At 48.7% G+C, this 26,511-nt stretch overlaps 2 protein-coding genes and 1 pseudogene across 2 annotated transcripts in view; 2 read left to right on the plus strand and 1 right to left on the minus strand.

Moving 5' to 3' along the window:
• The window catches only part of Srp68 (signal recognition particle 68), a 32,146-nt gene extending 15,769 nt beyond the window's left edge, over positions 1–16,377 (minus strand). Inside the window, exons 1-8 of the mRNA XM_051180942.1 lie at positions 16,182–16,377; positions 14,192–14,258; positions 10,558–10,671; positions 8,942–9,137; positions 6,800–6,882; positions 6,464–6,573; positions 5,402–5,484; positions 3,289–3,429 (exon numbers count right to left, since the gene is read on the minus strand). Coding sequence (XP_051036899.1) covers positions 3,289–3,429; positions 5,402–5,484; positions 6,464–6,573; positions 6,800–6,882; positions 8,942–9,137; positions 10,558–10,671; positions 14,192–14,258; positions 16,182–16,362 — 975 coding nt within the window. The 5' untranslated portion in view covers positions 16,363–16,377. The remainder of the gene's footprint in view (positions 1–3,288; positions 3,430–5,401; positions 5,485–6,463; positions 6,574–6,799; positions 6,883–8,941; positions 9,138–10,557; positions 10,672–14,191; positions 14,259–16,181) is intronic.
• Positions 3,469–4,247, plus strand: LOC127219422 (mitochondrial import receptor subunit TOM20 homolog; annotated as a pseudogene).
• Positions 16,378–22,218: 5,841 nt separating the features above from the next.
• Galr2 (galanin receptor 2) lies at positions 22,219–24,790 on the plus strand. The gene is made up of 2 exons (XM_051180967.1): positions 22,219–22,601; positions 23,752–24,790. Exons 1-2 carry the CDS (start codon positions 22,234–22,236, stop codon positions 24,500–24,502), a joined length of 1,119 nt encoding a protein of 372 aa, XP_051036924.1. The 5' UTR covers positions 22,219–22,233; the 3' UTR covers positions 24,503–24,790.
• The last annotated feature ends 1,721 nt before the right edge of the window (positions 24,791–26,511 follow it).

Genomic DNA, 26,511 nt, shown 5'->3' on the forward strand with positions numbered 1-26,511 from the left:
TCCCACACCAGGGCAGCGCCGGCTGTCCCAACAGAAGGGCAGGGTGGACATGTGCTCTAGCCACACTCCGAAATGCACTGGGCATCAGCACATGCAGCAGTGGACGAAGTATCTGTGGTAATATGAGACAACCCAAGCATGTCACAGTTCTGTGTCAGTGCCACTCCATAGGAGATCCCTCATGATCATACAATCAAACTCTGGCTAGTTTTTGTTTATTTGAGACAGGGTTTCTCTGTGTAGCCCTGGCTGTCCTGGAACTCACTCTGTAGACCAGGCTGGTCTCAAACTCAAGAGAAATCTGTCTGCCTCTACCCTAAGTGCTGGGATTAAAGGCGTGGGCCACCACTGCTCTGTTCTGACTGCTTCGATGAAAGATTTCTGTGGAACTGTGAGAACTGAGTAAGTCATGGGGACACCTCTGGCGCCACTTAAGAACTCAGTCAAACCCCCAGTTTGAATGCCATTATCTCAAAAAGAACCACAGCACTCCTTCCAGATGGGTGGGCTAAGCTGCCTAACAGTGGGTTCCTTCCTATTGGTAGGCAATGTTCAAACTAAAAATTAAAGGATGCCAGAATGCTAACCCTCCTCACTGCCTTCACCAGCTGCTCCCACACATCCTAAATTTCATTGAGGATTTTATTTATGAAGAAAAGGCACGTCTGAAGGGAAGGACTTAGTTGTTTTCCGTGTGCTACTGACACTGCTCAGTGACTCAGAGACCACCAAGTATCTGAGAACTTGTCATCAACCTTCCTGCCCAGGGCAAAATGTCTCCAAACAGGAAGTCTTTATATATTTACAGCTCACATTTTTTCTAGAACCTATACTTGATGCAAGATGACTCCCGAAAGACACGCCTTCAACATGCAGAGACAGGTCTCCCGTCTCCACACCCCAGGCCTCCACATCTGCTGCAGAGCCAGCAGGGAATGTGTTCTAAACACAAGGGGCAAACTCGCTGCATAAGAGTGTGTGGCTGGACCCTGTTCCAGGTGTGCCTGCGGCACAGAGTCTGATGCCTAGACTCGAGGGGCTACCACTCGTCTCAGTCACTAAATTCTGGACCTGTTTTATGGAGCTCCAAGCGTTCAGGGTGCAACTCAGGCTCTCTTCTCAAGAGGTGCCTCCAGGCCAGCCGGCACAAGGACACTGGACTCCAGTGTCTCCTGCTAGCAAAGGGATTCCTGGGTTGTTTTCACTTGTTGATAGAAATTCCTGGAAGATGGGGCTGTGTGACTAAGACACAGACAAGGCAAGCCTAGCCACATTCCCACCACACCCACAGGAGAACCAAGGGAATAGGAACAAAGCCTCACCCAGCCCTGAGAGAGAGAGAGGTCCAGAAGAGAGAATCACAAGGAGATATGGTAAAGAAATGTTTTATTTGTTTGGGTTCCCCCACACACACACTTTTTTTTTTAGAAAAGGGTTAATGCTCTCCATCCTACTCAAGACATAAAAAAAAAAAAAAAAAAAAAAAAAAAAAAAAAAAAAAAACCACAGATTAATATGGTGAAAGGAGAAAATTGATCTTTCTCAACTGTCCTCTGGCCTCCTGCTGTGTGCTATGCTGTGGCATGCATCTCTCCCATCAGCACATACATTTACAATGTAATAGAAAATAAATACAATGAACAAAATGAAGACAAGCTCCTTTACCCCCCCCCAGAATCAAAGGGGGTTAAAATTACCAAGCTTGCAAATAGTTAAAATCTCTGAAAAGAAGGTGCCAAAACAGTGACCCCTAGCATTAAGTATTAAGAATAAAAAAATAAAAAAAAAGCCAGGCAGTGGTGGCACACACTTTTCATCCTAGCAGATCTCTGCAAATCTGAGGCCAACCTGGTCTACAGAGTGAGTTCCAAGCTTCAGACTAAGAACCTATTTGAAACAGAACAAAACATAAGAAACAGCTGAGGTACAGCTCCACAGAAGAGTGACTGCTTAGTACGCTTCAGGGTCTGGGTTTCATCCCCAGCTCTGCAAAACCAAAACCAAACAAACAACGAAACCTCTTCCACAGCAAAGCTTTGCTGCATCAACTCCATCCACTCTGCGTGCTGTGAGCCATGTGCAGTGCAGGTCTGATAGCAGACAGACAGGTTGCCAGAGGCTCTCAGAAAGCACACCTGCTATTAAATGTGATGTGATGGGATGGCAAATAGAAGGCATGCATTTATTTCTGCAAGCACATACTTAAACTAATGACTAGATGAGCTGACATGGCTGACTGCATTTTCCTTTTATTTACTAGCGTTTGGAATACAGTTACTTTATTATTCCTTCCCAATTTCTTCTTTGGACGATCTTGAACTGCATTTTTCTTCCTGGTTTGAGGGATTGAGCTGAGATCTCCAGCATAAGCATACTCACTACCCATGAGCAACATGTCTGCGTGTGTGTGCCCCCTCACAAAAAAAATGTAAAAACTAAAATCAGCCCTTCAAGCTGGGTGTGGTGGCACACGCCTTTAATCCTAGCACTTGGGAGGCAGAAGCAGGCAGATCTCTGTGAGTTCGAGGCCAGTCTGTTCTCCAGAGCTACACAGAGAAACCCTGTCTCAAAAAAGAACAGTGGCCGAGCAACACGCAATACAGACCAGTCTATACGTAAACCCTTCAATTGATGAAAGCTGCCCCGACCCAAAGCAGCCACAGAGGCTACTCAGCACCCTCATCAAGTTACAATGCAGACTGCATGTCACATTTATGACCTAAGAGGCCAAGGTCAGTCTGGCACTGTTTTAAAAGGCGCCCTTCCCTCCTGGGGAGCTCTCAGGCCTCGATCAGTGGCGCCTCACAAACTGAGTGCCCCAGGATCCCTATCTCTGCAGTTCCAGCTGGCTGTTGTCAGCCACAACAAGTAATCACGTCAGTAAGCAGCTTCCAGTACAGCCTCTACACGATTCTTACACGCAGAGCACACACAGAACCAGATATTCTGGTTCACCCAGGCTCTCCTGAATGAGAGGTGGCCCCAGGGCGAGACAGTGAGGACAAGAGGTCAGACTCCAGGAGTCAGCCTCACAGCAGCTGCGCCACCTACTGGCCTGATGTGCGCCTCTGCGGTAAGCAAACCATTCAATGCTCCATCCTGTAAGTGTAATCCCCCAATGCTTGGCTTTGAAATAGTCTTGTTCAAAGGAATATATCTTTAGATTTACCAACTCCCAAACGGCTTTAAGATAGTTCGTGTTTGGGGGAAATTTTAACACCCCGAGTGACTCTAACTTGGATTCTAGATGACGCAGACACAGGAGCCCCATAGGACCCTCCTCCTCACCTGGACAATGGCGGCTTCATTGTCAGCCAGTCCTAGTAAGAAGATCCTCACTTTGTCGATCTTCACTGGAACCGTCCTCCCCCTCCACTCCACCTCACTCATGGTGGCCGCCTGCTTGGCACGAGTCTGAGTGATCAAGGCCTGCAAAGTATTGTTTAGAAGTTAAAGCTTTTTCCTTTTCCGTCTGGACTGGGCCTACGAGCGGTCGGCGTGCTCCGGTCTGTCGGAGCTAACCACTGCTTGGTGGGCCTCCGAGGCCCGGCACACGTCACAGCCGAGCGAAGATGGTGGGCCGGAACAGTGCCATCGCCGCGGGCGTGTGCGGTGCCCTCTTCATCGGGTACTGCATCTACTTTGACCGCAAAAGGCAGAGTGACCCCAACTTCAAGAACAGGCTTTGAGAACGAAGAAAGAAACAGAAGCTTGCTAAGGAAAGAGCTGGGCTTTCCAAGTTACCTGACTTAAAAGATGCTGAAGCTGTTTAAAAATTCTTCCTTGAAGAGATACAGCTTGGTGAAGAGTTATTAGCACAAGGTGAATATGAGAAGGGTGTAGACCACCTGACAAATGCAATAGCTGTGTGTGGACAGCCTCAGCAGCTGCTGCAAGTGTTGCAGCAGACTCTTCCACCACCAGTGTTCCAGATGCTTCTGACCAAGCTTCCAACCATTAGTCAGAGAATTGTAAGTGCTCAGAGCTTGGCGGAAGATGATGTGGAATGAGCCAGATATCAACATGATAAAATCTCAGTTAAAATTATTTAACCATTAGCTTGGAAGCTGATCAGCTCTGGGGGAATAAGGGCAAATATGCTTGTCATGAACTGTCCTACACTGAAGTCTACCAAAGTGAATGTATACTTTGAGTAGATCCATTGTCTGTTCTATTTATTTTTTTCCAGTGAAAAGTACTTTGATAGAACTTTTCATTTTATAAATACACTGAGTTAACCAAAATAATCATGATGCATTTCGTTTATTCTTCATTCAGATGTAAATACAGCAGAGTTATTACTTCAGTTAAAAGCTCCCGGTGATGAATTTTAAAAGATTGGAAGAGAGTATGAAGGATAGTTGAATAATGCCCATTTTAAAACACTAGTACATTTTAATGTAAACCATAAAATTGGATAGAAACTTGTTTGTAAAAACTGAGCATTAAAATCTTTCTGTTTACTCTTGAAAAAAAAAAAAAGTTAAAGCTTTTGCCGGGCGTTGGTGGCACACGCCTTTAATGCCAGCACTCGGGAGGCAGAGGCAGGTGGATCTCTGTGAGTTCAAGTCCAGCCTGGCCTACAGAGTGAGCTCCAGGACAGGCTCTAAAACAATACAGAGAAACCCTGTCTCTAATGGTGGCTGTGTGACAGGTGGAGATAAGTGCCACCCACCAGCTGTCTCTTCCCATAACCAACACAGTACAATCTGAGAGCAGATTTCTACTTATTTAAATTTTCTCTGGGACTATGAATTTTAGTTTATGGAAAGTCAAAATTCTTCCCCCAATTTTTTCTATGAATTCATGTTACTTGCTCAGGGAGGAAGAAAGGGCTGCCATGTATACTGGGTCACATCTGTAATCCCAACACTTACAAGGCTGAGCAGGGCTATCATGAGTTCAAGATCAGCATATAGAATGAGCCTGAAAGTACACACACACACACACACACACACACACTGTGTAAAAGTTAGGGGAAAAGGTCTCCAGGCATGGTGGTGCACACCTTAATCCTAACAGTTGGGAGTCAGAGGGAGGTGGGTCTCTATGAGCTCAAGGCCAGCTTTGTCTACATGGGAAGATTCATGCCATCAAAAGCTACATAGTGAGATACAAATCAAGTGTAGTGACACACACCTTTAATCCTGGCACTCAGGAGGCAGGGCTAGGCAGATCTCTGTGAGTCCCAAGCCAGTCAGAATTATAAACACACACACACACCCACACACACACAGAGACATATAAATATGCACGTTAATATACATATAAGTTAAATATAATGTACACATAACTATAAGCATACATATATTAGTAGTAATGAATTAATATATGTATGAATTACATATGATGTCTGGACTTCTTCAAATCACCTTTCTGAAACATGTAGATCTTAGCTTACCTCCAGTTTTTCAGCAAGAAGCCCCTCTGTGCCTCCAGACCTCAGCCTCATCTGCATGAGTTCATTGATAGCTGACTGATCCCCTGAAAGACAGGGAGGGGAAGTCTTTTCTTTGCCTCTGGTGAAGTAGACCCACACTACAATATCTGTTCTGAAGATGAGTTTTTCCAAAGCAACTGACTGGGGCATTGCAAACAATGGTAATAATGCTGGGTATGTCATTACACTGGTCTAAACTCTCAAGAGCTCACCGTCAAGGGCTGGCTTTGAGACATTATGGTATGTTTACGCAGGCTCAACTATACAAAAGTATTACCCTGTGGGGGGGGAGGGGCTGGCTCAGGAGTAAGAGCATCTGCTGTTCTTACAGAGACGCTGGGCTCAGTTCTCAGCACCCCTATCAGGCAGCTCATAATCAGCTGCTCTAGTTGGAGGGATCTGAAACCCTGGAACCTCTTCAGGCAATGATGTATGTACATACATACATAATCTGAGGCAGGCACAAACACACAAGACATCTTCAAGGAAAAAGGTCCCACTCCTTGGGAGATTATGCAGGTATGGGCTCAGGAAATATATGAAAATTCTCTAATCTTTCACTTAGCTTCACTGTATACCTTTAACTCCCCCGAAAAAGTAAAAAAATAGCATTGGTTGGAGACTGTTCTCAGAATGTAGAGAAGATAAAGACAGAGATACAAATAGAAGTCAAAGAGCCAGGATCTGTAGGTTGGAGTGAGGCTGTCACAGGCAGCTCATCACCACCATCCTGTGTGGGGGTCATGCGCCACAGTGCACATCAGACAGCGCTACTTTTGCTATCTTCAAAGCTAAGGCCAAGACAGGTACAGTAGTAGGACATGCCTTTAATTCCAGCACTTGGGAGGAAAAGGCAGGTGAGTCTATAGGAGAGTGAGGCCAGCCTGGTCTACACAGTGAGACCCAAATCCAGACAAACAAACGAAAACCCCCAGGCCAAGGATGGATGTTAAGACCCGGAGAGTCACATGTGTCCGCAGCAAACCACATTAGTGGAGGAGCTCAGCCCTGGCACCTGCTCACCAATGTTATAAGCACAGTAGCGGATGTTGGGCGAGATCTCTTCCACACGCTGGTTATACAGCACAGCCTGCTCCTCTGTGAATGCACTGGCAAGCTTCTCATAGATAGTTCTGCAAGCAAAGAAACAGCAGACATTACAGCAGCCATATTTTAAGAAAACAAACTCACAGGGACCAAGTGGACACCAAAACACAAGCCCTTTGAAGGTATTTTACTGACTACCAGAGTAGCATGGTCGGGAAAACAAACTGTCCTAACTTCCACAGACAGTAGCAAGATTTGCAGCTTGACTGAGACTTAACTAAAGCAAGTGTTGCTCCTGAACTGAAGACTTACTTGCACTTGTTAAAAGCCTCAATGGCAGCTTTCCATTCTTGATGTTCAAAGCGCAACATTCCAGAGAGGTAAGCTGTGTAGGCCTGTAGGGAATGGAAAAGATCTGCTAAGTGAGGCTTTCCACATTTGCTTTTGGGTGCTATGGGAGGACTCTCCGGCTCTGCACACCCCAGGCAGCCCACAAAGAACGCTTCAGCACAAACGACCAATGCTCCAGCCCCATGACCCCCAAGTGGCTTCTAACTCTGGTAGCACCTGCACAGACATTCAAGGTGACTTTCAGTCTCTTTCTCTCTCTTTTCTGAAGACAAGCAGCTCTGGCTGGCCTAGAATTTACTACGGAGACCAGGCTGGCCTGGAACTTACAGAGACCCACCTGCCCCTGTCCCCTGAGTGCTGGGATTAAAGGTGTGTGCCATCATGCCTTGAAATCAAGTTAACTTTTCTTACTCAAATGTGTGTGGGTGTTTTGCCTGCATATATGTCTGTGTATCACATGTGTGCTTGGTGCTGATGAGGGCATCAGAGCCCTTAGTGTTACAGATAGTTGGGCGCAGGGAGCTAGGAATTGAACCAGGATCTCTGTAAGAGCAGCCAGTGTTCTTAACCACTGAGTCAACTCTCCAGCTCCATCGAGTTGACTTTTAAAGAAAACTTTCTTAAATGATTAAGTGTGATACATAGGTTATTTTTATGCTTTATTTCTTCCCGGGTGAGAATTTCAAAACAAAGGACCCCTGAGGCACAGCTCAGGACAGAATTTGTTTCACACCCTTTAATTAATTATTTATTTATTTTCATTTTATGTGCTCTGGTGTTTCCCCTGCATGCATGTCTGTGTGAGGGGGTCAGATCCCTTAAACTGGAGTTGCAGACAGACGTGAGCTGCCATGTAGGTGTTGGGACTTGAACCCAGGTCCTCTGGAAAAGCTGCCAGTGCTCTTAACTGTTGAGTGATCTCTCCGGCCCCCAAGGGCAAAGTAGCTTATTCACTTCATTTCACTTAACAGCCAGTTTCTACGTCGTCCGGTACGCATCAGGGGTTCAATACTGGGCCTTGGAGATGCTCAGCAGGCAAAAGTGTTTCTGTGTAAGCCTGAGTTTGATATCTGGAACCCAAATAACCCATTTTTTTTTTCTATAAATGTCAATGTATGTGCATTTGCACTCATACTCAAACACAGCACACACAATAATAATTTTTTTGTTGAGGTTCAATACTTCTAGGCATGGGAGTACACACCTTAAAATATGAAGCACTCAAGAGACTGAGGAGGAGAGTAAGAGGCTGGTTAGAAAGTCTTGCGCTCTACCACACCCAAAGAAAAACAGCTGAACTCATGCTTATAATCTCAGGGTATGTTCAGGCTTGGCTATAAAGTGAGTTCAGGTTAAGCCTGGACTACATAATGTCCTGTTTTAAAAAAAAAAACAAAAATGGCTGGAGAGACGGCTCAGAGGTTACAACAGTTAAGAGCACTTCCTGCTCTTCCAGACGGCCCAGGTTCACTTTCTAACACCCACATGGCAGCCACAACTATCTTTACCTCAGAACCAACCCTCTTCTGCCCTCTGTGGGTATCAAGCACACACACTGTGCACAGACACACATGCAGCTAAAACACCCACACACATAAAATAATACAAAACGTAAACGGGCTGAGTAACCTTTAGTATCTATCATCCCCAGCATGCACAGAGTGCAGGCAAAACAGCTATACACAAAATAACTTAAAATATGTTGAATATAGCCTTTATTATCTATCATATCTGTCTGTCTGTCTATCTATCCATCCATCTTTCATCTATTTGTCTGTCTATCTATCTATCTATCTATCTTTGCCAAAAATACTCCCGAGAATTTTCCCAGGTATAAAATACAAAACTTTCTACTTATGCACCAAAAGAAGCCTGGTTATTATCAAAAGATTAGAGATAATTATAAAAAAAACCTGAGAGCTGAAAAACAGGCCACCTAACTTCACCCTTTGAGAGTGAGGTCAGGGCTGTAGCTCAGAGTGCGCGCTTAGCCACAGGAGGCCCTGTCGGCATCTGAGGTGAGACACTGCTCTGTTCGCAGGCTTTTTAAAAGTCATGTCTCTAATGTCCACAGTGAAGTAAACTGGATGAGAAGACAATGACCTGAGCCTCTAGCTTGGTCTTGGCATCCACGCGGTTGCTCTCACACAAGCGCTCCAGTTCCTCGGCGTGCTTCACGGCTTTGCGTAGGCGAGACAGCAGGTGAAAGCGTTTTCGGGGCTCGGTGTTGGCTTCCTGTTTAAGCTGCATGGCATAGCTCCAGGCTCTCTCTGCATCCATCAGAACCAGCAGCAAGTACCTACTCCAGAGGGTTGGGAGTGAGCCAAGGCTAGGAGCACTGGGCCCAAACGTACCCTCCTCCCTCCTGACTCCTCCCTCACAGCACAAGTTCCAAGTCAGACCTCCACCTCACATTTCTGATCACCTACTAGGCCTATCTCTATCTCCTCAAACAAGCCAGCCTAGGACTAGAACCCAGTGGGAAAGAAATCAAGTGGCAGGATATTACGGTGGCCACAGTGGTGCCCACTGGTACCTCAAGCACTTAGAAGGCCAAGGCAGGAGGATTATAAGTTCTAGTCAAGCCTAGGCTACAAAGCAAGCAAGCAAACATACAAAGACCTCAAAGAAACAGTTATGTTAAAGATCGATGAACAACTGTACTAGAGCCTGTGCTGGAGTCCCACGGCCTTCTCTTCCTGTGTGACCTTGGGGACACCAAGCTTTCTGCACTAATATACCTGACACAGACCATGGTGGCACTTCCTGAGGGGTCAGTAACCTCAGGAATCTTTTTTGGTTTTTTGAGACAGGGTTTCCCTATGTAGCCCTGGCTGTCCTGGTACTCACAGAGATCCACCTGCCTCCACCGCCCAAGTGCTGGGATTAAAGGATTAAAGACATTAGACACCACACCTGGCTATCGGACTTTTTTTTATTAAAAGAACCCATACTTTAGTCTCTGAAGGCTTCAGGTTTATGTAAACAATACTTAAATGAATTTTAAAAACTTCCGTGTATGTGTATGGTATATACACCTGTGTATTTCTAGATGCATGCATTGGAGGTCAGAGGTCAACATAGGTGTCATCTCTATAGCCTCCACCTTACTTTTTGAGACAGGGTCTCTTGCTAAGCTGGACATGTTGGACTGGCTCACCTGCAAACCCCAGGAGTCCTGCTGTTCATCTTTCCTGGGTTGAGTTACGCCCCCAGCTGTCTGCCAGGGATGAAAAGTCAAGCTCACATGTTTACATGGAAGCACTCTGGTAACAAACTGCCTTTGCAGCCTACAAACAGCAGGCACAGAACAACCTGGTCCACACTGATGCTCCAGAGACCACTTCACACACTGACCTTCCTTGGAGGGAGAGGGCAGCAATCTGAGATGGGACCTCATACAGCCCATATTGCCCTCAGATTCACCCTGGAGCCAAGGACAACTGAACTCTTGATCCTCTGCCTCCATTTCCCTAGCATGGGATTACAGGTATGTGTGACCTGGGGTCACAGCCAGGGTTCTGTGAACGATAGACAGGCACTCCACCAACTGAACTACACCTTAAGCCCCAGCACAGCTCTTGAGCAAGCTACCGGATGTCTCTTCACCTACAGATACAGGAATAGCACAGCACAGCCGCCCCACAGAGCCAGAGCAGCTGAGGGCACACGAGAGAATTCTGGGTGCACTGTCTGGTACTCAGTCCGGGTGTCAGCACCTGTTATCAGTCAGGAGCTCCTCGGTTACTTTCTTTCCAGTGAATTTGTGTCTGTTCCCCATCTTAAAGTTGAGTGTTTTCCGGAGACGTCTTTGTCTTCGAGAACAGTAGCCCCTGTGATGAAACACAAAACAGGGTCCATTCAGCCCAGCTGCAGCTCTTTGTACAGAATCTTCTATAATAAAGTAAGGGTAAAGGTTTCAAGGACTGTTTGTGGTGACACATGTCACCTGCCAAACAGCTGAACAACTAACACATACCAGCCAATGTGACTGCTAACACAGAAAACAGTGACATTCTACAGACCCATAAATCAAAGTCCTAGAGTGACTAACTCACAAGATAAAATGATTAGCTTTTCCCTTTCTTGGTTTTTTGAGGTAGGGTCTGACACTACAGCCCAAGCAGGTCTGGAACTCACTAGATAGCCCAGGCTGACCTCAAATTCCAAGGTAATCTTCCTGCCTCCATTTATCACGCTATTTATCAAGATTATGTGTATGAGCCACATCTTGCTTAAATTATTTAAATATTACCCGGTAATCACCGTTTTTTTTTTTAAGATTTTTAAATGTTTATATGTATGGGTGTTTTGCCTACATGTATGTCTGTGCACCATTTGTGTGATCGACCTGATAGGCCAGAAGCGGGTGTCAGATCTCATGAGACTGGAGTCACAGTCGGTTGTGAGCCATCATGTAGGCGGTGGGACTAAAACCTGAATCCTCTGGAGGAGTCTCTCAAGCCTCCAGAATCACAAGCTACCAGGACACAGCCTACTAAAGAGAGCCAGGCACGGCAGTGCACATACAGCCCCGAGAGCCAAGGCAGGAGGAGCAGGAGTTCAAAGCCAACCCTGTCTACAGAGTCTGCCTGAGCTATGAGACTCTACCCCAAAACCCCAAATAAACAGGTAGTAAAGTCTAAGTCCAAAACCCGTCAAAATGTCTGAGATACCTACTTATCTCTAGGTCTCTAGAATAACAATAGAAATTAATTTATTTTGGGGGGCTGGAGAGATAGCTCAGAGGTTGAGAGCACTGGCTTCTCTTCCACAGGACCTGGATTCAATTCCCAGGACCCACATGACAACTCCCAACTGTCTGTCACTCCAGTTCCAGGGTACCCTCACACAGACATACATGCACATAAAAAAATAAATAAATCTTAAAAAGAAATGTGTTCATTTGGTTCCATTGTTACAATAGTTTATAAAGTCATTTACCACATGGGCCTCAAAAAGAGAAAGAAAGCCAGCCCAGAGCCTTAGATCAAGAGGAATACCAAATAAGAGGTAACTATAATCTTTGCCTAAAGGGCAAAGAGCTGGACAAGCTTCACATCAGGCATACCAGAGTGCAGTTCTTTTGCTGCTGGAAGAAAAAAAGTGAGAGACTCTCTGTGGAGGTGTGGCCTGCATGAAGCACAGTGGCAGCTGCTGTGCCAGACAAGTTCAGAGCTGCTCAAGTCCCCAACATAAGGACAGCAATAACCAGCATATGTTTACTAGCAACCACCAGCTTGCTGAGGCTTATTTTCATGAAAATCTGCTGTGTGAGGAACTGTGGCGTAGCTGCTCCCAGCTATCACCAAGTAGCGCCTGATCAAACAACCGTGATGCCAGAGTCAGCTGACTAAATAGTAACCAAGTGCAACCCTAAACACGGAAAGAAAAAAGGAAAGTGTGCCGAGAATTCCTCCAGCAAGGGAGCAGCTCAGCACATACAGGACATTCCACAGGCTGCCAGGTTAAGTTGGTGCAGGAGACTGAGTCAGTCTGGGCTCAGTCTGTAGAAAGGGCCATGTGTGAGACAGACAGACAGACAGACAGGCAGGCAGGCAGGCAAACTCACACTACTCCACTCTACCCCGAACCCTAGTAACTCTTCCTCTCATGTCATCAGTAAGTCCAAAAATAGGACCAGGTAGATGGCTCAATGGGAAAAGACATCAGCTGACAAGACGATGACAAGCTAACAACCTGAATGCCACCCTTGGCAGAGAGAGGAGAGAACTGACCTCCTCAGGCTGTCCCCTTGATCTCTACACGTGAGTCTCAGTAAACATGTACCCATATGCAAACCCATGTGAACACAAAATATGAAAACATACTAAAAAAGAGGAGCTAGGAAGATGGGTGGATGGTTAAGTCACTTCCTGCTCTTCAGAGGACCTGTGCTCAGTTCCCAGCCACCTCCAGCAGTGACTCCAGTTCCAGGGGAGCCAACGCCTACTCCATAGGCACCCGCTAGGAGACAGCATGAGATCCCTTGGGACTGGATTAGGCAGCTGTGAGCCTACCTGGCAAGACAGCCCAAGCCACACAGTGAGATGCTGCCTTGAAAAAGCAAGACCTAGGGATGAACACACGGCAGAGCATTTGTCAAAGTGTCCAAGGTTCTTTGTATAACCCCCAGGACCATAAAACAAACAAACAAATAAACAAACAACAACCTGAGACTGCCAGGCATGGATGCCCACACACCTGTACTACCAGCATATGGCAAGCTGACTTAAGAAGATCCTAGTTCAAGGCTAGCCTGGGCTACATAGCAATTCTGAGGTCAGAATCATATAGTAGGACTATCTCAAAAAACAAAACAACAAAAGCATAAGCATAAGTCAGGTGCCCACCTGTAAAGCAAGCACTTGGCAGGTGGTAAGACAGCAAGCTGAAGGCTAGGGTGGACTACACAGACTGCTTCAAAAACACTAGCCCAAACCACATACCTAAGACCAATGTACTGAATCAGGGCTGGGGCTTAGTAATAAAACTCTTGCCAATAAAGTTGCATTTAAAAAGGGAGCATTCTATTATATGCAAAAATATGACTACAGTATACCTGGCTTAATAAGGGGAGACTGGGGTCAGTTATGGCAAAGAGCCCATCTCAAAGGGTTTCTGCTGACCAAGCCTCAGTCAATTTAAACATCAAAATGTTAGCTTATAAGTCATAAAATCAGCTGGACACTATGAGCACACACAGAACACATATGAATATATGAGCCTAACAAGAATGCACATTCACAGAATTCCAAAGTTTTCTCTCATGACATACTTAGCAATCACAAGGTAAGAGTGATTTTGCTGGAAGAACACCTAACCTTGTTAGTCACAGGCCACGGCAGACCTCAGCATGCACACAAACCACACGTGTCTGAGAGTGTGTGTGCACATGAGTGCAGGCAGTGCTTGCTGGCAACGGGCTTTCAACATCCCCAAGACTGAACCATCTGGGAATCAAACCCAGGTCCTCTGGTACCTAACCACTGAGCCACAAAATTTTGAACCCTCATAAAATTTTAAAATTTTGCTGGGCAGTGGTGATGCAGGCTTTTAAGATCCCAGCACTCGGAAGGCAGAGGCAGGCGGAGCCCTGTGAGTTTTTGTAGGCCAGCCTGGTCTACAGACCGAGTTCCAGGACAGTCAGGATTGTTACACAGGGGAACCCTGTTTCAACCAACCCCTCCCCCCAATTAAAATTATATAGAAATGACATACCTTTTGAAGACTCATTATAAATGCAATGCTGGACATACTTTCTGCTACAACAGAGTGAGCAGGAAATTAACGAAAGCAGCCACATTAGAAAATGCCACAATGGTGGCCATACATGGTGTCCGGGACACTGACCTGTACCGCTGGAAGTCTCCGTGCCGTAAGCCATGCTGCTGCTGGGACTCCTTAATAATCTGAAGAACTAGAGGCAAGATCAAGGAAAAGCCTACAGCAGCGGTCCTCACCCTTCCTAATGCTGTGACCCTTTAATACAGTTGCTCACACTAGGGTGACCCCCAACCATAACATGACTTTCGATGCTAGTTTATAACTGTAATTTTGCTATGGTTATGAATCTGTGTTCTCTGATGATCATAGATAACTGCTGTGAATGGGTCCTTGAACCTCCCCTCCCACAGACCCACAGAGGGGTCTTGGCCCTCAACCACTGACTTACAAAAGCCGAATGGACACCTGTAAGAGACTGAGGACGTTAACCATGGCATTCTTTTGTAATCATTTTTTTACAGTTATCTTGTCAAAGGGCAAGGCTAAGTTTACAGAAAAGTGAATTGTCCCAACTGTTACTATTTTCAGACAAAAAGGGAGGGTAGTCCTGGTTGGCAGAGCCGAAACCTTAGCAGATTAAATAGAGCTGCTGGATTTCAATGCTGATGCTGTACTCATTCACAGATTCTGGTAATAAAAAAAAGAATGACGGGACACTAGGAGAGCAAAGAGCAAAGCTACAAATCCGTGACCATTTACACAGAAAGCTACTGTTCTTTTGGAAATTCCTGTAACTCATCTCCATTTGAAATGCACCTCAAAAACACACAGGACCAAGGCAGTGGTATTGTGTGCCTCTAATCTCAAACCTCAGAAGGTACAGAGGGGCAGGCGTTCAAGGGCAGACTGGGACTACACAGCAAAACTCTATCTACACACACACACACACACACACACACACACACACACGCACGCACATACTGGGCTGGAGAGACAGCTCAGTGGTTAAGAGTAGTGGCTGCTCTTCCAGAGGAATCCAGGTTCAGTTCCAGCCCCCGCATGGAGGTGCTTAACCCTCTGTAACTCCAGGCCTCTGTGGGGACCAGGCACACACGTAGTACACATAGATACATGCGGGCAAACACATACATTTAAAAAAAAAAAGTTTTTAAACATTTAAACGAACACACAGAACCAAAAACGGCACGTACTACTTCTGTAAGCACACAAATGATATACACACTGATAAAAACTAGAAAATGATTTCTGAGAGCTAGGAAGATTGCTCGGCAGGTAAAGGACTGTGTCTACACCTGAAGGCGAGAGTTGGGATTCCCCAGAACACAGGCACAAAGGCCATACCCAGTGGTTTGCACATGCAATCCCAAAGTCGGGGTGGCAGAGACAGAAAGATCCCTGCAGTGAGCTCCTATCACAGGTGTTAAGCTCAGTTCCAGGAAGACCCCCAGCTTCAAAAAATAAGGTAGAGCGGAGGATGACAACGTTGACCTCTGACCTACACACACTGCACCAGCACCCACACCCACGCGGACGTACAGCCGAGAAAGTAATTCCTCCAGCTCTTCGTGAACCTTCCAACAAGACCAAACACCCACGGACCTACTTAGAAGAGCACACGCATGATATTGACAAGCTAAACAGGTGAGCAGCTTTTCCCGGGGAGCACCTCCACTTTCAAAGCACCTAGCTCTATCTACGGTTCACATCCAGCACCTAACAGCTGTCTGACAATGGCCCCACGCTGAACAGTTCCGGCTGCAGTTCCCTCTCCACAGCTCAGGGGCTCGAGGTACCGAGCAGGAGCTCTGCGGGGTGGCTGGAGTGTCAGTCGCAGCTCAGCCCTCCAAACCGACATCTGAGAGGCTACGCGGGACCTGCCCAACACCTCCATGCCACTCGGGGGAAAGCTTGGAAGGCGAGACGTTTGCGAGGAAAAACCGGACGAGAGGCAAACCCTGGACCTGTGAGTGGCAAAGAGGAGAGCAGGAGAAACTGCACGCCTCGGCCTCCGCCGCCCAGGGGCCGCCACGCGCGGCCTCTCCCGACCCCGGATCGACACGTAGCCATTGCCACTTAGGCCACTGCTCTAGGATACTCTCCAAACTCAGGCTATCCCCGAATTCTTTGTTCGCCTTCGATCCGGCTGAAGGGCGTTCGTTTTCTTTATTCTCGTCTCCTCCGGAACCACGTCCACCGCCGCTGCCGCCGCTGCCGCCGCTGCCGCCGCCGCCGCCTCCTCCGCCGCCGCCGCCCGGGACCTGCTTCTCCGCAGCCATCTTGCCCCTGCGCCGCAAAGCAGGACGGGATGGAGGAGGCGAGACGACCCGCGGCGGGAGAGAGCGGCGCCTTCCTGGCCCGCCCGATGGGACACTGACGGACTCCGCCGCCGCAGACCGCGGTTTTGTTTTTGTTTTTTTCCCAATGCTTTTGGCAGTGTGTTGGTGTGCGCCTGCGAGTCCCGGGTGGCTGTAGGTCCTGGGGATCCGGAGGACAAGATTAGCCCACCTCCAGTTCCCCGAGGAGGGTCGGAGGACCGGAGAGAGACGCCCGCCTCGCGCATCCCTGCACCGGGAGGGTGGTGGCGCGCGCCTTTAATCCCAGCACTGGGGAGGCTGGGGCTGCGGGCTTCGAGGTCAGCCTGGGTTGCAGAGTTAGAACTTATTAAAGAGAGAGAGAGAGAGACAGAGAAAATAAAATGAAATGGGATGGGGAGGAGAAGCGAAAGCCTGAAAACTCAGATTCCTTGTTGTAAATGTTTTTTCAACTAGGGGAATCAAGACATGAACTTTCCCATTCTAGGGAGGCTTATATGTAACTGCTTCTACGCCCTCCCACCCCCCCCCCCCCCCCCGCCAAGTTGATGGTGAGAAACACTGGCCTTGGGCAGCAAGCAGTGCCCCCAGTAGGAGCTTGAGACCTGTGGCCTTGTCTGGATTGTGTGACCATCCCTTAGTCCAAGGACAACATGAATCTTTGGGGTCGGCCACTGCCAGGCTCGAGTCCTAAGGCAGTGCCAGGCCCTGTGCCAACCATTGCAGGTGCAAAGATGCTGGGCAAGTGACTCATTCTCGCCCTGAACCAGTTCCCTCATCTGTGACAATAGGGTACCCATGGGCGTGGTAGCTCAGGAGACTGAGGCAGGAGGACACAGAGTTGGAGGCCAGCCTTGGCTACCTCATTAAGTTTGAGGCCAACCTAGGCAACATAAGGTCCTGTCTCAAAGAGACAAACATGGTGGGGGAGGGAGATGGATCAGTGGACAAAAGCCCTTGTTGCACAGGTCAGGTTCGGACTGAACCCAGGCAAAACCAGACCCAGTGTGGGGCATCTGTAACCCCAGCACTACTGTGGTGAGATGTGAGAATGGGCGAATCCCCCAAAAGTTCACAGACTAGCCAAACTATAGTACGTAGCTCAGGCGCAAAAGGAACAAGAGAGCCTGGGCTTGAACAGACAGCTCAGTGGTTAAGAATGCTGGTAGCTCTTGCAGAGGATCTGTGTTCAATTACCAGCAACCATATGGTGGCTACAGCCATCTGGGAGTCCAGTCCCAGGGGATCCACCCTCTTCTGGCCTCCTAGAGCTCTATGCACCTGTACTACATAGACATACTAGCAGGCAGAGCATTCACACATAAAAATAAAGTGCTGCGCAGTGGTGGCGCACACCTTAATCCCAGCACTCAGGAGACTGAGGCAGGAGGATCTCTGAGTTCAGCCAAGTCTACAGCTCAAGTTCCAGGACAGCCACGGTGGTTACACCGTGACTCAAAACCAAAAAAGAAAAAAGGAAAGGAATAAATACTGATCATGCTACAGAATGGATGAGCCTTGGGGATATTATAGTAAGAAGTAGGTGAAAGGAGCCAGATGCAAAAGGACTCATATTTTTATGAATCTATTTGTGTGAAATGCCTGGACTGGGAAAATATAGAGATCAGAAAGATTAATAGTTAGATGAGGCTAAGGGTGACGTAAGGATTTAGGAGGATGTGACCCATAGAGTGCAAAGAGAAATGTCCTAAAACATTAGGTATCACATCATACCATCAGGATGACTTCTTTCCCAACAGACAAGAATATAACATGGATGAGTGAATATGATGATTGCCACCCAGCTCCACGAATATACAAAAAAATGAGCAAATACTTTAAATGAGTGTGTGTGGTATAGCATGTGAATTGTACCTTAGTAAAGCCATGAGGGGGGAAATTCAGTTTTGTTAGTATTCTAGTCAAAGCCCTAGACTAGACTAAATGGCATTTACTAGACTAAATGCCACTACCCTCGCAGTGGAAAAAGACAGCGCCAGGGATACTGCTTAGTTAGAGTGCTCTGGTACAAATGGAGTCTTGGGTCCAAGCCCCAGCACCACATAAATCAGGCCTGAAACCCTAGCATTTGGGAGGTGGAGGCAGGAAGATCAAAAGTTTAAGGCCTTTGGCTGCACAGCAAGTTCCAGGCCAGCTTGGCTATGTGAGACCCTGCCTCCAAGAAACAGAAAGGAAAGGGAGGGAGGGAGGGAGGGAGGGAGGGAGGGAGGGAGGGAGGGAGGGGAGGGAGAGAAAGGATGGGAAGGGAAGGGAGGAAGAGAGGAAGGAAGGCAGGCAGGCAGGAAGGAAGGAGTAGAAGGTGTGTATGTGTGTGAGGGTGGAGACTAGGCTAGAAAGATGGCTTAGCCTTTAAAAATACTTATTGTTCTTACAGAGGACCCAGGTTCTGTTCCCAGCCCCCACTCCAGTGCTCACAGCAAGCTATGATTCCCATTCCAGGGGCCCTGAGCCCCCCCCTGGCCTCCACAGGCACCACCACATGCAGGCACACACATCACATATAATTAAAAATAATAGGCCTTGCATGGTGGTACAGGCTTTTAATTCCAGCACTTGGGAGGCAGAGGCAGGAGGATCTCTGTGAGTTGGAGAACAGCCTGGTCTACATTGTGAATTCTAGAACATTCAGGACTACATAGAAGAGATTCTCTTTCAAAAAGAATTAAACTTTTAATTTTTTTTTTATCGGCATGAGTGTTTGTTCACGTGTCTGTGCACCTTGTGTGTACAGACTCTGAGGCCATCAGATTCCCTGGAACTGGAGTCCTAGATGATTGTGAGGCACCACATGGGAACAGAACCCAGGTCCTCTGCAAGAGCAATGAGTGCTCTTAACCGTGGAGACATCTCTCTACCCTCAGAAAGAAATTTAAGGGAAGTCTTGCTGTCAACTCAGCCATACCAGCTGAGACTTAGGGACACAAGCACACTCCGACATTATGGCATCCTTACCACCTGCTCCTTCTTTATGTACTCTTCCCACTGTGGGGGGGGGGTTCTCACTCCTACACCTATATTCAAATGTTTGATTGTTTATAGGTGGAGTTTCTCTGTGTCCTGGCAGCTGCTCCCAAATAACCACACAGAGACTTATTGTTAATTATAAATGCTTGGCCAATAGCTTAGACTTGTTTTTAACTAGCTCTTATAACTTAAATTAACCCATGTCTATTAACCTATGTGCTGCCTCCAGGCTGGCTTACCTCATCTATGAGCTTCCCATGTTGCTTCTTCTGAGTCTGGTTCTCACGGCTCCCTGACTCCACCCCTTCTTCTTCCCAGCATCCTATCCACCTCCTGTCTAGCCATCATCCAATCAGCGTTTTATTAACATTGAGAGCAGTGTCCAAAAAAAAGAATTGTTTTGCTACATGCATTGTTTTGTTTTTATGTATATTGGTGTTTGACCTACATGTGTGTCCGTGGGAAGGTGTCTGATATCCTGGTACTGGAGTTATAGACCATTGTGAGCTGCCATGTAGGTACAGGGAATTGAACCTGGGTCCTCATTTTGACAGTTTCATTGTGTTGTCCAGGTTGACTTTGAACTTCTAGACTCAAATGGTCCTTCTGCCTCTGACTCCGAAGTAGCTGGGACCATAGATGTGCCAATATGTGCTACCACATCCAGCTAAATAATTTTTCTGCCCTACGGATGTGACCGGGATATAGAGTGATTGCCCAGAATATATGGGACCCTGGATTCAATGCCCACACTGATAAATAATGTCACTTTTTTTTTTTTATGGTCATGGCTGTCTTGGACCTCACTATGTAGTCCAGACTGGCCTTGAACTTACAGAGACTCTCCTTCTTCTGCCTCCTGAGCGCTGGGTTTAAAGCTGTATACCACCACACCTGGCACATACCCCAGCTCTCTTAAGACAGGGTTTCATGAGTGGCTCAGGCTGGCCTAGAACTCTCTGTGCAGCCCAGTGTGGCCTTGAACTTGCAATCCTCTAACTTCAGCCTCCAGAGTGCTTGCATTCCATGTCTGAATCAACAAACCCTGCTTTAGGAAAAGGATATTCATGGCTAAGATTTGAATAGGCAATAAGATTTGATCCATTAATTCGCTGGTGTCCACTTTCACATCTCTGAGGTGTCTGTGTGAACGCATGTACACCACAGTAGTTCGGGAGCCTATGGAGAAGAGGGTATTGAACCTCCTGGAGTTACAGATGGTTGTGAGCTGCCACGTGGGTGCTGGGAACTGAACCTGTGTCCTCTGCAAGAGCAGCCAGTGCTCTTAAAGGGCCATTGTTCCAACCCTTCCCCTAGAGTCTTACCTCATACTTCTATGGAGGCAGTGTTTCCAGGCCCATTCTATCCCAGACAAGGGAGGTGAAGGTCACAGACAGGCTGACAGTTGAAGGAGACCTCCAAAGATGTCAGGGGAAGGGGTGTCTCTCTTGGACCCTGGATTAGGCACAAACCATGTCCAAACCCCTGTTTTCACAGAGAGCCTTAATTAAGCAGGAGGTAGAGGGGTTGGGTGAAGATGGGGTGAGGGGATTTAAAATTACTGCTTTGTGACTCAGGCACCAAACAGCAGCAAACTACCTTGCAGGTGTCGTTTTTGTTGTTTTTCAAGCCCTGTCCTGGAACACACTCTGTAGACTAGGACAGCCTCGAACACAGAGATCTACCTGCCTCTGCCTCCCAAGTGTTGGGATCAAAGGTGTGTGCTGCAGGTATAATTTTTAAGAGGCGAGAAAAAAAAAAAAAATGGGTTAGGATGTGGTGGTAAAGGAGATGGAGGATGAGGGGGCATTTGTCCTGGAGGGACAAAAGACTGCCTCTGGATAGAGAGGGGACATAAGTGGCCCACAGGAAAATGGCGGTTTATAAAGGTAAAGGGGGAGCCCCGTATTCGGATGATGACGTGCTTAGTTTTAATTGGGCATGCTAATTAGGTGAGGCATGGATTCGGGTTGGTTGCTGGATTTCAATTCTTTGATAGCTGGACCTTGGTAGTCAGCGACAGGAGGAGGAAGTGGCCAAATAAGGTAATAGACCTTGGGGGTTAGAGTCAGGAATGTAATCTAACCGTTTTTTAGCAAGGCAGAGAGAATGGGAAGAAGGGCAAGGCTTGCCAGAGCCAGATGCTAAAGCTGGCTAGTGTCGTACATGTTCAGTGAACTGCGTTAAAATGGAGGGAAAACATTTGCTGGGTGTAAAAAAGGGAGTGAGATGAAAATATCCATTCTGGGCAAGCATGTAGGTGCGAGGCTGTAATCCCAGCACTAGAGACCGAAAGGTTTGAGTTCAAGGCCAACTTGGGCTCCGCAGAGGTACCCAGTCTCAAAACAAAGAACAAAAATCCCTCCGTTCTTCCTCCTCAGGGCTACTTTCTGGAGTTCCTGTGCAGCGGGGTGAGGTGCTTGCTCCTCTAGGAGTTAAAATTGGAAAGAGGCATGGAATGCATGGCTGGCCGGTCCGCTTTGGGTGTGCTGGGCTCCGGTACCCGGTGTCAGGCCCCTTATTCCGGGTAGTAGGGTGGATCTCTCAAGGGCGCTCCACGCCCTGCGTGCACCCTGATCCCTCCACCGCTCCAGGGATGGTGTAGCATGCCACTGAGCCTAGCCGAATCCCGGGACTGGAGCGTGGGAGCAGAGCGGAGCTAGGGTCATCCAACAGCACCTCTTCTGGAAGCAGGCCGCAGCGAGGGGGGGGGGACTGCCCTACAGCCTGGGTGCTCGCTCCTCCTCCTGTCCCCTGCGCACCCCTGTTCTAGCTTCTGGAGCTCGCAGAGTCTCGCTGGAGGGAGGTGCGCGCTCACCGAGACCAGGACCGGTCAGCTTCGGTGACACTATGAATGGCTCAGACAGCCCGGGGGCCCAGGACACGAGCCAGGAAGGCGGCAGCGGCGGCTGGCAGCCCGAGGCGGTCCTCGTGCCCCTGCTTTTCGCTCTCATCTTCCTCGTGGGCACCGTGGGTAACGTGCTGGTGCTAGCTGTGCTGCTGCGTGGCGGCCAGGCGGTCAGCACCACCAACCTGTTCATCCTCAACCTGGGCGTGGCCGATCTATGCTTCATCCTGTGTTGTGTGCCTTTCCAGGCCACCATCTACACCCTGGACGGCTGGGTGTTCGGCTCGCTGCTCTGCAAGGCCGTTCATTTCCTCATCTTCCTCACCATGCATGCCAGCAGCTTCACGCTGGCCGCCGTCTCTCTGGACAGGTGAGCGAGCATTCCGTTGTATCCAGGCAGGGGCTTGGCCTGGAGCCGCCACTCAGGGATCCAGGAGGGATGCGCAGAGTGGGTGAGAACACTGAAATCACAGTGGCAGAGGCAGGGAAATGCAAGCGAAAGAGGGAGCGGAGGAGAAAAGGGAGTGAGTCGGTGACTAAGAGCGTCCCTCTGTTAAGTAGGTCCTCGGACCTCCGAGGCTGGGGAAATCAGCTCCCTGGAGTCTTCACATTATTATTGCTTGAGTTTAATGCCTCTATGGAACATTACCGTATTCGGTTTACAGACAAGAGCTAGTGTGTAAGTAACTTGCTCGGGTAGTCAGATGGTAATTGAGTTCTGTAGGGAAGCATCTGTTTCTTGGCGCCAAACTCACTCGGAACCTGGATCTCTGTCTGGCGCCTTAGGCTTGGGACTGGGCTGTTTGGGGAGGACCCACGCTGAAGTCCAAGAGAGCATGAGTGAGAGCTTCTAGCTGCTCCAAAAAACGCCAGGTCAAGGCTGCCAGCCAGAGAAGCCAGGGGGTTGATGCTCTCCTCTAGCAAAAGGACAGAGAAAGAACCTTCCTGAATGCTCTGGAGGGACCTTGGCTGGAAAAGACACTAGGAGCAGGTCCTGGGGAGGAAATCCCGGTCCGAAATTGGTTTGTCCCTCCCCACGGAAGAGCAGTCAAGAACGGCCACGATCCCCACTCTCCTCCCATTTCCACCGAGTGCAAGGCGTGGGTCCCGAGCCTGCTAGTGGGATGCACAGAACTTCAGCATTGCCCAGGTTGTCTGTCAGAGCCTCGGGCACTAGGGATCTTCCTTCCCTATGTTGTCACTAGAAGGTAATAATCTCTGACCCCAGGAGTCCAGGCAAATTCTCTGACTTTTTGTCTTCGGTGATTTCGGGGTCCCCTTTCGAGTAGAGAAAGTCAGTGGCCGCATTCCCAGGGACAGCCAATGAATGGCCTAGACTCCTGCTACCAGGACCTGTCTTAATTCTAGGATCAAGTAATCACAGAAGCACTGGGCCTGCCCTCCATAGTCCATATAAAACCTGTCATCAGTGGCCTTCTTCCAGAGCTAGGGTAGGGTTGCCGGTGGCCTGGCAGTGAATCCTCTCGTTTACCCGACAATCCTTGCTCCCTGTTCCACAGGTATCTGGCCATCCGCTACCCGCTGCACTCCCGCGAGCTGCGCACACCTCGAAATGCGCTGGCGGCTATCGGGCTCATCTGGGGGCTAGCACTGCTCTTCTCCGGGCCCTACTTGAGCTACTACAGTCAGTCGCAGCTGGCCAACCTGACTGTGTGCCACCCAGCGTGGAGCGCGCCTCGACGCCGGGCCATGGACCTCTGCACCTTCGTCTTCAGCTACCTGTTGCCAGTGCTGGTTCTCAGCCTGACCTATGCGCGCACGGTGCGCTACCTCTGGCGCACAGTCGACCCGGTGGCTGCAGGTTCGAGTGCCCAGCGCGCAAAACGCAAAGTGACACGCATGATCGTCATCGTTGCCGCGCTCTTCTGCCTGTGTTGGATGCCCCACCACGCGCTCATCCTCTGTGTGTGGTTTGGTCGCTTCCCGCTCACGCGCGCCACTTACGCGCTGCGCATTCTTTCACACTTAGTTTCTTATGCCAACTCGTGTGTCAACCCCATCGTTTACGCGCTGGTCTCTAAGCATTTCCGCAAGGGTTTCCGCAAAATCTGCGCAGGACTGCTCTGCCGCGCCCCGAGGCGAGCCTCAGGCCGAGTGTGCGTCGTGGCGCCTGGCAACCATAGTGGCAGTGTGCTGGAACGCGAGTCCACAGACCTGACACACGTGAGTGAGGCAGCGGGGCCCCTTGTCCCAGCACCGGCACTTCCCAACTGCATAGCCTCGAGTAGAGCCCTCAATCAAGTCTGTTAAAAGATCAAAGGGCGTCGGCACAGTGTGACCTGAGGCCAGCTGGGGTTATGCTTGGATGTTGATGGATTGCAGCAGCAGACTGAGCACTGTAGGGGATGTCCTGTTATTAAACCGCACAGATTGCTAGAGTCATGTGACATAAGCCTTCAGTCCGAGCACTTAGGAAGCTGAGGAGGAGCAAGCAAAGCCAGCTGTGGAGTCTGAGGTCCGCTAGAACTACACATGATAGTCTGAGTAATAATAAAGCGAAAGGTTCAAGCCATCTCATATGCCGTGATGCCTGTAGGATCTCGGTCACGAAGCCCCAAGACTGGGGCAAAAAGTCTCTGGGACTTTACAGGCTGCAGGAGGCTTCTCAACAGCAGGGCATGGGGTGCTTAGCTTAGCTACTAGAAAATTAAAGTCCCTAACTGAAGCTGGGGATCCAGTGATGCCTAACACAAGCCCCCCCCAGGTGCTAACTGTACATAATCTGTCATCAGCCAATTCATGTGACCACAACAAGCAACAGATTTGAGTGACAGAAGTATCACTTGTGCGTCCAGCTTTTTACGCATGGTCCCATGAAGGGCTCCCTGAGGCCTCTACATCTTGTTGTCCTGACCAGTGCTCCAATCTTGGCCTTACATTTGCTTTCCTGCCTACAACTGGGCAGGATCAAGTACCCAGCATTTTAATTCCAACAGGTTCCACTGCACATACACTACAGTGATGATGCTACGTACTTCCAGTTGGGGCAAGCTAATTTGGCAGAACGGGATGCCCAGGTTTCAGTCACTGGTCACTACAGTCCCCGGGTTCTTGATCCAAGGCACTTCATATACAATAAATTTAAGGAGCAGCAAGGACAAAGATGTCTCCATCACACTTCATGGGAGTGGGCTGACTTTGGCCAAAGGCACCACTAAAACACTCAGCCTGCACCCCAACCCTAATCGGGGCTTGTAGAAGAGATGCTTCAGTGGTTAAGAGCATCTCTTCCAGAGGTCCTGAGTTCAGTTCCCAGCAACCACATGATGGCTCACAATCATCTCTAATGGGACCTGATGCCTCTTCCTGCATGCAGCATACATGGACAGAATACTCATACATAAAATACATACATTAAAAAAAAAAAAAAAAAAGGAAGGAGACGAAGATCCCAGGCTTGCCTCATAGGGCAGTGTGTTCCAGTGCTGGAAATGCAGCAGGAAAGGACACCTAGGCAGGTGCAGAGGCTAGGGCTGGACCCCGAGCTTTGTCTCTGGGTGTTTGTGGAACTGGATGGGAGACGTATGCTTAGTCCAAACCTGAGCCCTTGCACAGAGCAGCTGCCTCCATCCGTGGCTCAGTACTCAGAGGTTGCAGTTTAGGCCCCACTGTTCTGCCCAGACAGACCCTGATGCTGGCTCTGTGTGTCCAGCTCCATCCAGGCTTCTTCCAGCTCGTGGTCCATAAGTCCAGCTCCCAGGACTCAGCAGTTGGTAGGTAGAGGGCTTAAGGTTTTAAGTGTTAGGATTTGGGCTCTGAGATAAACATGACTTTGTCCTTCAGCCTGGCCATCCTTCTCCAACCTCAACTCAGCCCTGCTGCTTCCAGAGGCCATCCAGCACACCCGAAGTGGGACTGTTTGTGTTCAATGTGTTTAATGCAGCGAGTGCCCGGATGATGCAGGAAGGCTCAGGGCCCAGTGCCAAACTGGGAAGGGGGCAGGACTCCGCCTTGGCTAGTGGCCAACACAATGTGATGTCCCCTTCCAGCTTATCCTGCAGCTTGGTGTCCTCTGTGTTGATGCTAAGGCTGGTGAGCTCCCACCTGGGGGATGGGAACACACTCCAAACGGTAGCTCTCGGTGGAGAACAGGCTTCACTGGACCCCTTTATCCCTAGTCCTGGCTGGGTGCTCGTCTAACGTGGAATGTCAGGGTACGTCCCCGCATGAAGTCACACTGCCCTGGGATTTGCTCCAGACACCCAGACTCACCGTGCAGGAAGTGTGGGGCAGGGATTTCAGGTAGGTACCACATAAAC

This window comes from Phodopus roborovskii, unplaced genomic scaffold (genome assembly GCF_943737965.1).
Source record: "Phodopus roborovskii unplaced genomic scaffold, PHOROB, whole genome shotgun sequence".
In the NCBI taxonomy this organism is placed as follows: domain Eukaryota; kingdom Metazoa; phylum Chordata; class Mammalia; order Rodentia; family Cricetidae; genus Phodopus; species Phodopus roborovskii.